This window comes from Convolutriloba macropyga, chromosome 12 (assembly GCF_964194025.1).
Source record: "Convolutriloba macropyga chromosome 12, txConMacr16.3, whole genome shotgun sequence".
NCBI lineage: Eukaryota > Metazoa > Xenacoelomorpha > Acoela > Convolutidae > Convolutriloba > Convolutriloba macropyga.
In genome coordinates this window covers 44,779,696-44,796,755 of record NC_134479.1, presented here as the reverse complement: position 1 = coordinate 44,796,755, position 17,060 = coordinate 44,779,696, and the positions used below count along the sequence as shown (strand labels likewise).

At 34.4% G+C, this 17,060-nt stretch overlaps 2 protein-coding genes across 6 annotated transcripts in view; both read left to right on the top strand.

Annotated features, from left to right (window-relative positions):
* Positions 1-76: 76 nt before the first annotated feature.
* On the top strand, positions 77-7,206 carry LOC142350592 (uncharacterized). Its single transcript, XM_075402477.1, has 2 exons — positions 77-1,856; positions 6,847-7,206. Exons 1-2 carry the CDS (start codon positions 170-172, stop codon positions 6,972-6,974), a joined length of 1,815 nt encoding a protein of 604 aa, XP_075258592.1. The 5' UTR covers positions 77-169; the 3' UTR covers positions 6,975-7,206.
* Positions 7,207-12,333: 5,127 nt separating this feature from the next.
* The window catches only part of LOC142350656 (solute carrier family 22 member 13-like), a 47,522-nt gene continuing 42,795 nt past the window's right edge, over positions 12,334-17,060 (top strand). For 2 of the 5 annotated variants that reach the window (XM_075402570.1, XM_075402566.1), the window contains exons 1-2: positions 12,345-12,424; positions 12,775-12,905. In XM_075402570.1, coding sequence (XP_075258685.1) covers positions 12,821-12,905 — 85 coding nt within the window. In that variant the 5' untranslated portion in view covers positions 12,345-12,424; positions 12,775-12,820. Of the gene's footprint in view, positions 12,454-12,774; positions 12,906-17,060 lie in introns of all 5 variants that reach the window. The other 3 variants (XM_075402569.1, XM_075402567.1, XM_075402568.1) reach the window with 3 other exon arrangements.

Genomic DNA, 17,060 nt, shown 5'->3' with positions numbered 1-17,060 from the left:
ATAAAGCAAAGTATAGTCAGTCCCGTAAAGTTGCAACGCTATCGAACGTTCCAAAGGTCAAAGATCAATTTTAAAACATGGAGATATATATTATATGTATCTATTAAATGTAACACCTGACTTCTTTGGGTACAGGTGACAGAAAATTGGATTTATCCTTTTATCGATAATGAAGTTGATCGAAGTTTGTTTTTCGCTGGCAATATTCAATTTAAGATTGTCGATATCGACCAAGTCCTGGTATACGTGCGAAGCATTGATTGAAAACAAGCTTAGAGGAATAGAAATAACAAATTGGGGTCACTGTTACGTTCCAAACAAGGAATCGATCCACTGGACGAATGACGTTTTGATTCCTGTAATTCCTTCCACAATTTTGACGGAATTCGGTTGCTTTAACTGCGAGCCAATTGGCAATTTTATGTCTTACGTGGTGCCTTTTTTTGTTAATTTTTATTCCATTGGTATAGATGGTCAATGGATAAATGATACATACCTTAAAGGCGTTCTCGCATTCGTTGCGAAAACTAACGCAACAAGTAGAGACATTATGAACATATTCAAAATTAATCATAAAGACGTTCCAGTAAACAAGCCATGGTTTATGCTGGATGCTAAATTTGAAATTTTCGATCTCAACAAAAATCTCTCTGATAGTCCGAATATTGAAGATCACCCAAACCTGACGTTGTCAGTTATCAATACCAGAACTGGGAACCCAAAATGGTTTGATGCAATCCGGATTTTATCTGGAGTTCTGACAACCACACTTTGTTTCACATTTGCGATGCTCATTCGAAAATTTGACAAAAATTTCTTCGTTTACTCTTTAGATTTATTTCTTAATTGTAAAGCTACGAACAACCAAGCAACCTTAGGAGTATACATTGCTAGGTTAACTCCGCTATGTGCATTTTTTGCAGCCGTAAGCCTAATTTTTCTCTCAGTAATTTTCACTTTATTGCCAATACCGATGCAGTATATCTTAGATCTAACTTATGTACTAACAAGCGTCGTAACATTTATGTTTCTTTCAGCTCGGTTGATTTTAGTCCGCAAAAATTCTCTAAAACTACGCATGCAAAGATTTTTGCTTCTGCCGGGGTCGATTTTTGGGCTAATTTTTGCAATAATAATTGTGCTTTTCAAAGATCAAGCTTATTTAGGCGATATAGCAAACAAATTTGTTGGAATGTTTTTTTGTTGGTGGATCGCTAACTTTTTATTTTGTCTAGCCACTATTCTTCATTTTAATTTTTACAATTTTATTTCTTTAGCTTCGTTCGAAATTAGTTTGATAATTATGGATCAGTTATTTCGAACTATTCCGTACACAAATGCCGACAGACCATTTCTCGAGCCCGATAATTTTATCACAAATTATTTTATGTACTACGGCCCAGACTTGGAAATTTCAAAGGGAACTTATTTTCGAGAAAATAATTACTCAGAAAAAACTTGCGTTCTTGAAATACCAACTACAAATCCTTTTGTGTTTAAGTTCCACCTCCATTATGGAAATTTGATTTGCCCAGTTTTTTATTCCAGATTTTACCCAATATGGTATGTAATTTTACCAGGGTTGTGTTTTATGCACTGTGTGCATTTCAACAACGAGCATTCGTCAAACAGTTCGAATGTTTATACTATAGCAGTAGCTGCAATTGCAATAACGTGTACGTCTGTTGAAGATGTGATTCGGCTTTATTTATTCGAATTGGGAACAGCGCTCTTAAGTTTCCCATTGATGTCAGCTTTTGCTCTTGTGTGGTTCAAATTACGAGGGGAACTGGGCAAATTTGTTCACGGCGTTAGGGTATTCGCAGCACTTCCGGCACCCATCTCGGATACAACAAGTAAGCAATACAGTATAAATTGGTTTGATTAACCCAGGTTGAGGTGGCCAGATCCAAGTGACCTCTGATCAGACCCCTTCCAGGCTTTTTAATCGGATCAGACCGTACCAGACCAGAATGACCTCTGATCAAACCTGCCTCTGATCCACTCAATTTTTCGTGTGACTTTCGTGCGCCCAAATTTTGTGCGAATTTAGTGCAACCCGTTGATAGGACCATGCTCCAGACTTTGCCCTCTAATCAGACCACTCCATAATACACGTTTAGTTTACTTGAGATGGGGATAAAATAAGCAATTCAGTCCTTTCCGATTCGAATATGTTGTTTTTATTCACTGCAAATTTCGTATATAATTTTGCTGTGAAGTGCGTTGAATGTGGTGAATTTATGTAACATCAGCACTAGAGTAAGCGGTGAAAATACAAAACTTCATCACATTTCACCGCTAAATTATGTAAATTCACTGCTTACTACTCATGAGTTAAGATACTTAGTTACTGAATTATAGTTTGAAAATTTGTTAAGAAAACTTGTTAAATTATTAACAAAGTTTGTGTCGAAGCGTCTTATTAATAGCAACCCTATTATTCTCAGCCGCATGATCCATTTCTCCTATATGGAAGAAGCAGCTGCTGGGAAGGATTAATTAAATTCAAGGTCTTTTTGAACAGTTTTTGAGCACAAAATGGTGCAATTGTTAATGTTTTTGTCATTTTTTGAGTTTTTTTTAATTAAACTTAAACTTAAAGTTTTTCGAAGTTGATAAAAGTAATTTGCAAGCTTAGTTATTTTTTACGTCCATTTTTGAGCAATTAGTATTGGTAGTGCAATCTTAAACTCGCAAAGTCATACCAATGCTTGCCATTTTTTTGTTTTTTTTTCTGAATTTTCCGGAAGTTAGGGGCAAAAATGAAACTTTGCAAGGGCTTTAAGATTGGTTATTGATTGGTTTGTTAAGAGAAGGAATTGGTTTTGAATTTGTTAACATCAAGAATTGTGGCGACTTTTCAGTAAAATTTATAATCTCATTCGAGTTTTTGAAAAGAACTGTGATTTTCCATTTTTTTTAATCTTCAGAGGCCTGGGAGAAGTTGCTATGGTTTGATAAGATGTCATTACATAGTTTATAGTGGCAATTGAAGGGTTTTCAAAATGCCACTATTACGCATTTAATCGATTTTTGAATTTTTTTAAAAGTCTTTTTAAAATTTCCGTTATTTTTTGAATTTACCGACCCTAAAGGGTCAGTGAAAGGCTAGGGTTTTTAGATGGGCTACTGAGAAGACTCCAGAGACAAAAATGTTTCGAAGATTTTGATACCACGTCTTTCAGCAACTTTTAAATATATTTGCGGTTTTTTCATTTTTTTTTATATAAAATTGTTTGTAATTTTTCAAGAATATAAGCTTCAAGAATTTTAGCAAAGCTGATATTTTTTGTTGTTTTCCAAGAGCCTTTGTCTTTAAGCTCGACTTGTTTGATTGATTTCCTGGTCTAGTACAGTGGATTAAATTTTTCAGTCAGTTCTTTTGATTGCTCGTCTTGACTTGTCGTGCTAAGTTTTTTGTTTCAATTGAGATAAATTTTGACTCTTCATTAATGTTTACTGCCATCAGAAACTTATTTTGAAAAACTGGTTCTCGGTAAGAACGCCCTCGAATCGTTTCCAGAAGTCTTCTGGCTCTTTTTTCGATAAGTGAGTGAGCAAAGAAACTGAAATTTCTGTGAGTTAATAAAGTTTCTTTGCTTAACCATTTTGAAAAACGGAGAAAAAGGAGAGTAGTTTTGAAAATTTTTGAAACCGACCAATTTGTTGCAAAGCAGTTTTCTTTATCAAAACTTGCATTAAAATTGTGAAATGTTTTGAAATTTTTCAAAATTTCAAGACCTTTCTGATTTTTTTTCAAAGTTAGAGATGTTAGTGAGTTTATTAAGGCTTGCCTTATATTGTGTGCGCAATTTTACAGTATTGATTGCCCGAAAAATTAGATTGTTTATGTACTTTATCTGCTAGGAAAATATTTTGGTTTTCTCTGTTTTTTAGGTTAAATTTCTTTTGTTATTTGATTTAAAAGTGTTATTTTTTCTGCATTCATGCGTTCTGCTAGTAGGTAATAATTTTATAATTACTTAAAAAATTTGTCTTTTTAATGATGACCAATTCGATTTTGTGGGAAATCTTGACGGTGTTTTTTAATCGGTCAAAAAGTTCTGAAACAGGATGTAAAAGACAATGCCGCACGTGTTAAAAACTTTGATTTTTGGTCGAACTCGAAAAAATTCGAAAAGATTAGAGAGATGAAAGTGTTGGTTTGGTGCATACTAGTTTTCAGAAGATATGAAATATAATTTGGTGTGAAAATTTTGATCAAAGCTAGCGAATCTTTTGCTCACAAGCAGTTTTTTCAAAACAGATGTAAAGTTTTATCTCTACTTTTTTCAACCAAATGTTTTATAATAACACTGACAACCAGTATTTGTATGTTGAAAAGAGTTTTGGCCCTCCGAAGCAACTATTTGACGTTGATATAATTTTGGTTTTTTAAATCCCTTTTAGATGCTTATTTCTCGGTTTTTGTATCTTTCTTCAGTTTGTGTTCGAATTACGGGAATTTTCTATTGACATCACTCTACTCATTTTTTGGTTACTTCTTGATATGGTCGCCACTAATTTTTAGATGTTATTGGCAAAACATTTTTTTACGCATTTGGACTTTTTTAAATTCTCTCCCTATCTATTTTGTTTAAATGCTTTATGAAATACTTTTAGGGGTCTTTTTTGGTTTTCTAATAGCCGTGAAGCAATAGCGGCTATTATTGGGGACATCGTGTGTTTTTTTTAACTTTTCGTTTCCATCGATGATTCCTAACACCATTGACTTTTCCATTTCGTTGACTTCTACTGCTTTGCAGTTGCAATTTGTGTCCGTGATGTCATTTGTTCTGCTTTTAGGTCAATTGCGTAACTTACCTCACTCAAAAAATTGACTTCTGAACTCACTTAATGAAGTTTAGTTTTTCTGAATATTTATACTAGTTAAAGGCCAACAGTGTGCATCTAAGTATTGACAAACTTATACTCCCTATTTCTTGAGTATTAGAGTCTTGAGTTTTTTATTTCAAATATCAATTTTGAGAAAACTCTATTAGGGCTTCCTCCTTATAGATCGTAGGCGTCTAATGAAAATGACAGACCGAATCTAAACCAAAATGTCTAGTGGTCTTTAAAAAGTCCGGTGGTCAATCTGTCTATTATATTTCTTTAGTTGTTTCAATTCCATGGAATGCCACAATCGTCTATCGCGGCAGTTTTCCGGCAATCTGACGGCAATCTGACGGTTTAGTGGGCTTGTTGGTTTTGATGGGTTGAGACAAATGGTACTGAAAAAAATTCCTCGAACAAATTTTGGATCCCACCGCTTGTGCTAAATTGTCATCTCTTTTCCGAACTGTTTACTTATTTGTTGCCCTTCCCTTTTTGCGCAGTTTTATGAGTCAGTATGAATCAATTTGATTCTTTATTCTGAATCACGTCAACAAGTAAAATTTATAAAATAGGGTCTGTTGAGATTCAGTTATTTGGAGTGGAAACTTCAGTTATTTGGATGTTCCGGAAAATTTTATCAGATATTTGTTTTTCCTCTTCCCTTATTTTTTTTTAGAAAAACAGATTGATTAAGAGATCAGGCGAAACCGAGAAAATCTTTTACTTCTTTTGATTTAGAAACTTTAGAAATAAACCTTAGAAACGTTTAGTTGAAGAATGAATTTAACATCGAGTCGATTACGGAGTCTTTCGGCTTGTTTTTTATTCATTCAATTTTATTGGAGTGAATTGTGATGCAGCAAATGAAATGCACAATATATTTGTAATGATTTCATTTTGTAAGAAGATTGAGAATGGAGGGAAAAAATTGTTTCTTTTGGTTCTTGCCGTTGTTTTTGAGAGAACGAGAATTTGAGGCGTGAAACAGTTTTCTGTTTGAAAACTTGAAACTGTTTGTTTGTAAACATTTTCTATTTGCTGCTTGAAACCTTTTGCTGTAAGCTCTTTGTCAGTAAAGTGGAGGCTATAATAAAAATTTGATAGAGAAAAATTTTGTTAGATGTACTTGGAATATAAACAGAAGTAATTGACTGTTTCCAGTTTTTTGTTGAGTGGGTTCGTGGGCTATTTTTCTTCAATTTTCAACTGAATTTCATTTAGTTTTATTGGTTACTGTATCATAGCAGTTAGCAGTTAAGGAAATTTTCTTAATGGAGACGACTACTCGAGTTTTTTCGCAATTCTTGTGGCTATCTTTTATACTTAGTGGGACATAAATTTGTTTCGCTCTACCTTTGTTCACAGCTAGCTTAAAATTTTACAAGAAATCTTTTTTCCCTAGATTAGTGTCACCCTTCTCTCATTTTGTCAAAGGTGATTTTTTGCTGCAGTTCCTCAGCAAAAAAATCTGGCATCAACATAATCGTTTTTGAAAAAAAAACGTAATCAAAAGTAGAAACGTGATCGTGATCAACCCATAAACACAAACTACAAAATTTTGATGCCAGCCAGCTGCATGAGCTTTGTTTTTGAAAAACTTAGCTACCTTCTTTACTACCTATTGGTATTCGTATGAGACCTCTTAACCTCTTATATAGAAACAGGAGCATGTCAAACGAAAAGAAAAAAATAGTAAGAATTTCAAAAAAGTTTTTGTATAAAAATGCTTTGTGAAAAAAAACCTGAGTTTCAACTGTATTCAATGGTTAATTATTTGCGGTCTGGAGACCATGACATTTCTTCCTGGACTAATTTTGCATTAGGAAATTAATGCATTAGGAATCTTCAATGCATTAGGAAATTAAAGCGTAATTTTTGATAACCGGTTTTTTTTACCATTTTTTGTATCTTCTGAGCTGATAGTTCTATCGCGTCATTCAAGGTTAATGTTGGAACTTTCTCTGCAACGCACAGTACTAGTTGAGCCCGCTTTTTTGTTTTCAGCTACAAATCTAATAACAATGACAGATTTCTCAACCCAAACTCGAACGACAATGGCAACAACGAACACAATTCGTTCAACAAGTGTATACAGCAGTGAACAAATTTCATCGCGTGACGCCGAAGAGTGAAAACATGATCAGATGGTCAAAAGTTGCAATGATGGAAAATTTTTTGCACGAAAAGAGGCGTGGGACTTAAACGACCAAAAATACTTTTTTCCATGGAACCTAGTTCTTTCCAGTGCAAAGCTTTGCATGGGACTGGATTTCAAAAACTCGTCTTGAAACTGTTCCTTTTCCCCGTGAACAAAGTTTTCGTTTTTATTACCAAGCGTGAACAAACTAATGAATGTTTATGCCGAGAAAAGGGTTTGTGTATTCTAGTAGAAGGTGTGAAAATCAATTTGGCCATTCCACAGGCCATTAGAGGTGTAATAATATCAATTGAACTATAAAATTCAGGTATCACTGAAAGAACTTTCACATGAACTTACCTGAAATTTACTTGAAAAAATATTTGAACTGCTGAGGTATTAAGCAGAGTCAGTTAATTTTATTTTTTAACTGAAATTTGAAGACAGTTTTTTGTTGTCAAATTGCTGAATGCATCAAAACTTTCTTTCAGGTAAATAAACTTGAACTTGTTCAGGTAAAAATTTACCTGAACTGAAGATGATTTGTGTTTCAGGTGACTGAACACCTGAAATTCACCTGAACTTCCGATTACTTGAACACGGTTTTAACTTCGCCTTAACTTTTTTCTTATTGAAACTCTGGCTTTGAAAAATTACACGTAGTATACGAACAGACAATTTTCTGACTGCCGTCTCTGTCAAAAGTGTTGAAAAGTATTACATGAGTAAGTAACTGAAACTAGCCTGCTTTTTATATAAAAAAGTGGGTAAATTAAATTTAAATATATCACCGTCAGCCACATTCTTTTGGTTTGCAACTGTGTTCTGTTCATTAAAGTGCACTTAAGCAGCCAAAAGTCTTAGTAGAAAAGTAGGAAAAACAATCACCATCTAATCGCTAAGACATTTGTTTCATTGTTCAAAACTTAAACGTTTAATTTTTTAACGTTTAATTTTTAATTCGCTCTCAAGAAAAATAAAAGAGCTTATCATTAATATCGGGTAAGTTTTTTCTTGCGATTCCATATCTGAATTATAACTTTTCACTGTAACCATCAAACAGACTTGATTTCATCCCAATATTATCTCATAGCCTTGAAGCACTTAACTTTCTTTATGAATGGAGTTTTGGTTAAAATAGGTACCTGGGAATAATATTAGACAACCAGTTGAAATTCATAAATCACTTTAAGTACGTCAAAGAGAAGCTTTTATAATTCTGCTCTCTTCTTTACCAATTACGCCTTATTGTAATGAGAACACAGCTTCTAAGAATTTTTAAAATTTTTGTTAAACCAATAGTACAATACGGAATTTTATTCGACGGATCTACTCAAAAAAATTTTAAACGAATCAACAAGTTGATTAAAAGTATTTTGAAATAATTTACCTGGAAAGGTAAACATGAGTCAATCAAGCTAATACAAGTCCACAATTCGCTTCGCAACGCCTCAGAGATACATGCTTTTGAAATATTCAAACTACTAGTGAAACTAATAAAAAGTTAACCAGTAAATTTTTTCAAACATAATAGCGGACTCGGACCTTAATGACATCTTAAAAAAGAAATCACGGACAGTATGAACAAATTGACAGACAGAAATTTATATCAATTCACTGAAACGTAAAGTTCCTGTGGTGCTAAATATGGCAGTGAATTATACCAATTCTTTTATTGAAGATGTTAGAACAATAAAAGAGGCAAACATAAAAACATTTTGCCATAAGTTTTTGAATCTTTATATAATTGGTAACCAGGACTTGCTACACAGACTTTTTCATGTCCATTAGAGCAGAAATCATTGGATGTTAAAAAAAACCGCTTCTTCAATGGTTAAACTCTGTTTGAAAAGATATTTTTTCATTATTAAACATTGTTTTCCTTCATTAGTTCAGCTAAAGTTGCACAACTCTTCCGTGCGGCGCCTGTAAACGAACCAGATAGGCTTAATGGTGACCTGTAGAGTCGCAATTTGTAATCTATTGTAATTGTACAGTATATGTAATTTTTGCTCTTATTTTATGATAATAGCACTACGAACAATTTAATATTATTGTTATTATTATGGTTAAAATGTGTTGCGGTGAAGCATGTGAATTGCAATTTATAGGCCATACAAATAATCTACTGCGTAAAAGAGTTTATGACAATGGTGATGTTGAGTCTACTAGCTAATTTCAGTCTACTTTGGGTCATAGTGGTGACAGTTATACTGCAAGTTGAAATAAACTCTCACAACAAACAACTCTTTTTCAAGACTGCATATTTTCAAACTTTTTTAAAAACCTCTAATAACCCAAATAACTCCTGTAAATCTGCTGGATCCAATATTGTTATTTTGGAGTCACGATCTTCCCCAACTATTGTTTCGATCAATGCGTTGTTTTGGATATTTGCCTGGCTATAAAAGTGAAGCATAATGAAAAAAGTACGGTATTTCTGAAAAAGTATGCGTTACTTTTTTGCACTACGCTATTTTTGCATCGATATTTAGGCCAAAGAATATTCAGTACTGCATGCATATTTAGAGTTTATTTATATTGGAACTAAAGTGACTGAAAAACCACTTGGTTCATAAAATTAGAGTGACAAAGTACTGAGTAGATCTGTTTCAACTAGGGCAAAAGATATTCAGTCAATCAAAAAAATTTATCATTATAGCCAGCCTATTTTAGGCAACTGACTTACTTGAAGAGTTTTGGAACACGCAAGATTTCGGAAGTTTCGAAATATGCGATTAGTTGTTCACTTGGCTCTCAAATAAGTCAGAGGTTCTCAATTGAGGCTATGAGTAGCTTCAAAAAAGATACGTAACCTATAGTTCAGGATAAGATTGTACCACCGAATTGAATTGACAAGTTTAGATCTCTTTTTTTAGAACACTTGAGAGATTTGTTCTGTCCCTGAGTGTTTCCTATCACCCCCCCCTTTACAAATTATGATATGTTATATAGCATGTTACTCTGCAAAAAAGTAAAGCGTGCGCGTATTTAAGAAACTGTTATACTCCCACAAAGTTGGGGCCGAAATAAAATAGATCTGTTTCTCTTGATGTCTGTTAACATTGCTTCTAAAAATAGATGATGTTACATGCTTCTAAAAAGAGGTGAATTCCGAGTGGGAATCATATTCACAATCAATGCTGAATCAATGACTTCGGGGAGCGAATCCAAGATCCGCTGGTCCGCAAAGCTCTGCTTTATACGTAACATTTAGACTCAATAATTTTAAAAATTAACTTCAGATAAAAAATGCTGGCGCCAACGGGTAACGAACCCGGGATCGCCAGGTCCAGACAGCTGAAGTATCTATTTTGGATTTAAGACTTGTAATTCCAATTGCTCGCGGTACTGATGTTCACTTGAAGTTTAACAGGGGGTATGCTTCGAATTGAGAGATGCTGTTTTTCCCAGCAATGCGATATTTAACAGTTTAGAATCTTCGCCCTTTATGATTTCATTTTCTAGTAGTTAAAAAATCAATATGATATGATATCCGAGGTTGACCCAACTTGGAAAAATTATTATGGCCTTGCTACGGCACCAAAAAGTCTTAGAGAAAAAAAGTACTGTCTTGCAGAGTTTATTACGGCCGTACTAAGGTTTCTAAGTTGTCGAACGAAGCCGTGCCAAGATTAATAATGTGCCGTGAAATACAAGACGCCGCAGAGGTATACACAAATCTTCATGGGTAAAAATGCCCGATCTGTGTATCTCTTGTTCGTTTTTCTTATGTTAATACATTGAAAATGCAACAAAATTGCGAAAAATAGCTCCTTGATAAAAAAACAGGCAACGTTGAAGGGAATTGCGCAACCAGTGTTCGCAAAAAGTGTCCAATTTTTAACCGCGAATTTAAAGTACAAGCTATGTATCCTATATTTTTGCGCTATATATCATTAATCTGCTTGATTTATGTATCTCTTTTTCACAGGCAACGTTAATCGACTTCCTACTATAGTCCGCAATAAAGCCTAACTTAATGCGCGTTTTTGAGAATAAAATGGTTACTAAAGATTTATTACTACTACTAGTACTTTATTACTACTTTATTACTACTTATTAAAGGGTATTACCTATTAAGGGTAGTACTTATTAAACAGTATTACTACTTTTTTCTACTTATAGTACTTTTTTACTCAATTTTAGTACTCGTTATTACTAATTATTACTACTTATTGAAATCGGCCTGTCCCACATTGATATACAAAGTCTTCGTTGAGCGAGATATTTTTCGGAAAAAATTAGTATTTGTGGCGCTGGGATGTACACCGAATATGTAAAACTCCTTGTATTTAAATCACTTTAAAGCTTTGAAAGCTTCAATTAAATCCTTGATAAAGTGCTCATTACAAAGTATTAAATCACTTTGCATTCTCAAAAAGCGCTCGTTTAAATAGGCTCAATTGTGGATTAGAGATAATTTTAATGCGAATAATAGATAACTAAATTGAACGGAAACATTCTACAAGACTTGTCATCTCTTTTACAGTTTTAATGTATTTATTTTTCGCAAAAAACCCTTTTCTGAAAAATAAGATACAAAGGATGTCTCATAATTTCGTTCATTTTATGTATCTATTTTTTGAGCAAATTTTACCAAGGTGGAAATTTTGGGGTATAAGTCTGCGGTGTAATGCAGCCGTAAAAGATTAATAAGGTGCCCTAAATTATGAAATGGAATGAACGCTGTCAGAAAACTCTCTAATCAAGTTAGAAACTGACCATTGATATGGCACACTTCTAAGCTTTGTGTTTTCGATTTGTTTCGAGATAAGATTTTATGACCGTCTGGTATACAGAAAGACCAATCTTAAGGTGAGAAAAAACTTTAGAAAATTTACAAAACTTGATACGACCTTATTCGACGCCTTATTAAGCTTTGTAATTTCTCATAGGGCCTTATAGGGCGCTGTACTAGGTTTTTTTAACTTTTCATGGCGCCAAATAAGTCTTTGTAAGTTTCTAAGTTTCGTCTAAAGTGGAAACCGGGTCATCACTTAAAAGTTTTGATCGGTTTTTCGTCATTTTTTGATAAAGTTTGTAATCATGTACCGGCTATAAGCGTCAATACTATCAAAACTACTCTATCGTCAACTACTTCATGTTTACTCAAGTCAACCTGATGCAGTGAATGACTTTATTGCTATAATGTCTTGAATTCGCTTAAAGGCCAAAATAACTTCAAAATATTATAACTAATAAGTAATGATAATTAATATGAAACAAAGCTATCCGTATTAAAATTAAAATATAAAATAGATTAGATTAAAAGCAATGTATATCAAATTATATGGCTTTCGCGATCACTTTTTCATTAGTTGAATCGAGCGTTTTTGATATTAGCTGTCGGTGCTATAGTTATAAGCTTTCATAACTTTTAATCGCAAAAACTATTTGTGCTAGAAATAAGCCAAAAAGTGATCGAGATTCGGATCTTTTTAAGTCATTTTGTTATCATTAAGCCTCTACCGGTACCACATTAAACATCTTGTCATAAACAAAAGTGTAGGATTATAAAACCCTTACTTAGATTAGGTGTAAACCGCTTAAATTATGCATGCGAATACTTTGAATAAATCAATAATCAGTTTAAAACACATGGGGGTTGATGATTGAGTCAAAACAAATATAGGCCACATTTTTTGGTGTAAAAAGGGGGCACAACTGTATAAAAAATGAGTTAAAAAATTACTCGAAAACTTTGCTATTTTATCAAGGGTCGTATATGATCCTTGTATCGTCACTAAAAAATGGCATCACCTGGGGAACCGGTAGACGTTATTATTGATTAGTAGGAGCAGATTTGAAATTGTTGAGGTTAAAACTGACGGAAAAAGAATGACAGCGTCAATGAAGAAAGAGACGCAAGATTGTGGTTCAGGTGACGTCGATGGAATGATGACCGATATTGTATCAACCACAGGTAATAAATCATACTCTCATTAGCTACCCTTGTTGACAATTCTTTATAGTCAAAAAGGATCATTTAAGGTATACAAATTATAACGTTTTTACTAGTACGACCCTTGTTTTTCATCAAGGAAATCATACCGGTGTTGATCACCATAAACTTTCCTGGCAACCATATCAAAGCCTTATATGGATTTTATGGTAACTTGTCAAACAAATATACTTATTCCAAACAAATCATATTCCACCTTTAATTCTTAAATTTACACCAGTAAAATTACACTTTAATATGGAACTCCACCCCTAACAAGCGAAGCACTAACGGTGTAAAAATATTATTTTTACACTCTTTACACTCTTTTCTCGGTTATTTTTTGGGTACATGAAACAGAGACAATGAAATTTGGATTGCATGAATTAATTTAAATTAAATCGTTTATGGAAACTTTGGAGTGTTTTAATTTTGATTTTCTGCTTCAAAAACACTCATGCTGACTTCTCGTTCATATTCAGCATAGTCATATTTATAGTATGGAGGGGAACTTGAAATCGGTCGAAATCCCTGGTCGGGTGGACTGACCACTGGTAATTGCGAAAGATGTCTCCTCGATTGGGGGTTGTGAAACCTCTTCTTGAATTACCGTCTCTATTACGGGATTAGTTGTTCGTAGATGTTTTGGGATTGGTGCAACTTCCTCGTCAATCACCGAACAAACCGAACTTTCAAACCCATAGTAGTCAGGCGCTCGTTGATTTCGTTTTCCTTTTGATGTTGATGGGCTTGAAGTTGATGAAGCAGCGGAAGTATTGGGAGTCGCGGACGGTTTGCGGCTTCGCGTTGTTAATGACTGAGGTTTAGAGAGCTTCCGGATGCTCATTGCTTTAGATATGTTACTGTTTGCAGAAGAAATTCCGGTGACGATTTTTCACGTCGCCACGGTACTTTTTCTTTAATTCCTTTGATTGAAAGGCGATTTTCTCCTACGCTGTTTTGTCATACGGTAGAGGGCGTCTTTGAGCGTATTTCCAAAAATCAGTATTTTGCCCAGCTGTGGTGCTGAATTTCGCTGTTTTTTTTTACATCGGGGACTCCGGGTTCTTTTATGACTGTAGTTGAGTTGATGTACGAACAACGGTACTCCCATGCCCTTTTTGTGTCCCACAATCCATTGAGATCTCTCTTTGGTCTTTGGTCATTTTGCTTGCCAACTTGAGTTCAAAAGAAGTCTCCGATCGAGGAATGGGGTTGGTGAGCTTTGGATGGAGTATGAAGCGGGACACAGACCTGTTCTTGTAGCGGTTGTATCTGCGGCCCGCATCCACTTGTGCTTTATTCATCGCTTCTTCAATGAGAAGGTCGCTCCTCTCGCTCGTCACCCATCCACTGTCATCATGACAGTACCCAACAGGGACAGTATCAGCATCTAAATAATGATTTAAATTTGTTCATATGTGAGGTTTGATGATTTGGGGACTGTACTTATGTTGCTAAGTGGCGTGTTTGCTTCTCTTCCAAAATGTGCTTGAAAAGGTGTCACAGTTGTTGTCTTTTGTTAGCATATACGTAAATGATACACTATTTACTTTATTGAATATTTACTTGCGAATTTAATGTTTTTCTTAGCTATTTTCATGCCACTTAGTCGATGTTTAATAGTTTGCATCAAACGTTCTATTAATTCATTGCTTCTAAGATTGTTTGCAGGTGGTGTAAAAATGTTAATATTATTTTGTTTACAGAAATTTTTAACTTCATTACCTATTAAAACATTCAGCTTGATCTATTTTAATATTTCGGGGAACTCCATGAATTTGAATATAGTCATCTTAAAATTTTACTACATTGTGTCCTTTTGTTTTGTCAAATACTTCTACGGTTCTGTATTTTGAAAAACGACCAATAATTGTGGGGAAATGTATGTCTTGGTCTTTTTCACTTGTAATTGGTCCACCAAAGTCTATTTAAAATTCTTTGTTAGGTTCAGGACAGCTTACATGTGGATGTTATTTCGACGCTGGAATTATTGTTCAAGATTCTTACCAATTTCTGTACACGGTTCGCACTTCGCATCCTTATTCAGAATTTCGCGGTGCACGTACGGCCAGAACGCATACTGGCCAAAGGTTATCATTCCCCAGCTTCCGAGTTGTGTTAGGTGAAGAGACTGCAGAAATGCCTCTTTGATTGAATTGGGTATTGCTAACCGTTCATCCACGCACACACATCCAGACCTGGAGTAAAGTCGTGCCAGAGTGAATGAAAGTAAGGGTTTACGTCCTTACATCGCTACTCGTCACCTCGAAGAATTCAATCGCGTACCAATTTCATTACGGCGTCCTAGCTTGTGACTACTCTCAAGAATCCCTTGGTAAAAAGTTGAGGTAAGTTGTTCTCGAACACCTCTTCCTTTGACAGCTCAAGATTTGGTGTCGTGGGCCCTTCATTAGATGACATCGTGGAGTTGACTCCTGATTTGGGGGTCGACTGGAACGTTACAAGTCCTGTGTTTGCAGAGGGAGTTTGAGGTGATGTGTTTGATGCGCTCTTGTTTGAACTATTAGTAGCTTTGATAAATGCTGCCTTTGCAGTATTAGAGAGAAGCAACTGATTCGTACGGGTGTTTAAGGCAGAAAGCAATTGAGAATTGTTTATTTGCTGAGCTCTTGAAGCACGTGTGAAATATGTGTGATTTACTGCATTAATGTGCAGTGATTGGCAGAGTGTTTGTTTGGAATATTTGTAAATTAGTGCAAATGAGTCAAAAAGGCGGGTAATTGTTGCAACCGAAAATTCCTAACCATTTTTGTTTAAAACTTTTTGTTGCTTCCTGATTTGGTTGGCGAGAAATGTAATCTACCAGTCCCACATTTTCGCCTAATACATGTTCCATGTTAAAATCAAATGGCAATAATCGATCAACCTAACTTGTAATTCGACTTTTTTATGATTTGTTGGCTTTGTGTTCTTTCATGATGGATAATAATTCTCTATGACCAATAATGATATTAAATGATTTTCAAACAAATAATATTTAAAGTATTCAACAGAACACACAACTCCTAGTTATTCTAATTCATTAACACAAAACTCATCCTCATTTGAGTTGAGGAATTGTAAGGCAAATGAAACTGTATACCGACCTGTTGGTGATGACTGTATTAGTGCAACCCCTAATCCAGCTCTTGAAGGATTGCGTTTGATGCGGGTTGTCAAGTGTGGAAAATAATGTGTGCTTTCTGCTGAGTTCGCTACTTTAATTTTTATGCGTTGATAATGTGTTTCTAGTTCAGTGTTCCAAATGATTTTAGTGTTCTTTTTAAGAAGTGGTCGAAGTGGATGACATAGCTGTGAGAGATTAGGTATGAATTTAACTATATAGAGACAAAACCTAAAACTTAGCGTAGTTGATTTAAGTTTTTAGGTGCTGGAAGAATTAAGAATATTGAAGTTTTAAATTCTAGAGCTGCAATTCCAGATGGACTAAATTTATTTCCCAACCATTCTATTCTCTTTTGGCAAAATGACACATTGGGGATATTTATTCTCAGATTATCTTCATCCAGTTTTTTCAAACATTTATACACCAACTCTAAATGATCTTCATCAGAGCCCCGACTAGCGATAATAATATCGTCTAAGAAACAATGTGCATTAATCAGTCCAACTAAAATGTAATCTTTTGTTTTTCGGAATGCCGCCGGTATGTCAGTTAGACCGTAAAGAACGGTAATGAAACGATATGCGTCAGCGCATTCGCCACTAACATTATTAAAGTGGCGGGAGGTTACCGGGTCTAAAATCAATTGATTGTATGAGTACTTCAATTCCAGTTCTGAAAAGTACGCAAATTCATTTGATGCGTTTCTATTTCATAGTTTGTTGTATCGTGTCAATTAAATTGTCAATATTAAGCATTTGAGTTTCATTTTTGGGCATCGACCTATTTAGGATTTTCGAATCTAGTGCTAATTTAACTGTTTTATCTGTTTTAACAGTTATAAAAATTGGAAATATGAAGTTTTTGTTAGACCAACTATACAGTTTTGATGATATGTTTCTCTTCTAATAATTTTTTAATTTCAGCATTTTCTAATGGTTAAAGATTTATAGTAACTCGTCGCCCTTCATGATGTGTAGGCATGAAAGTTTTATGAAATGTAGATTTAA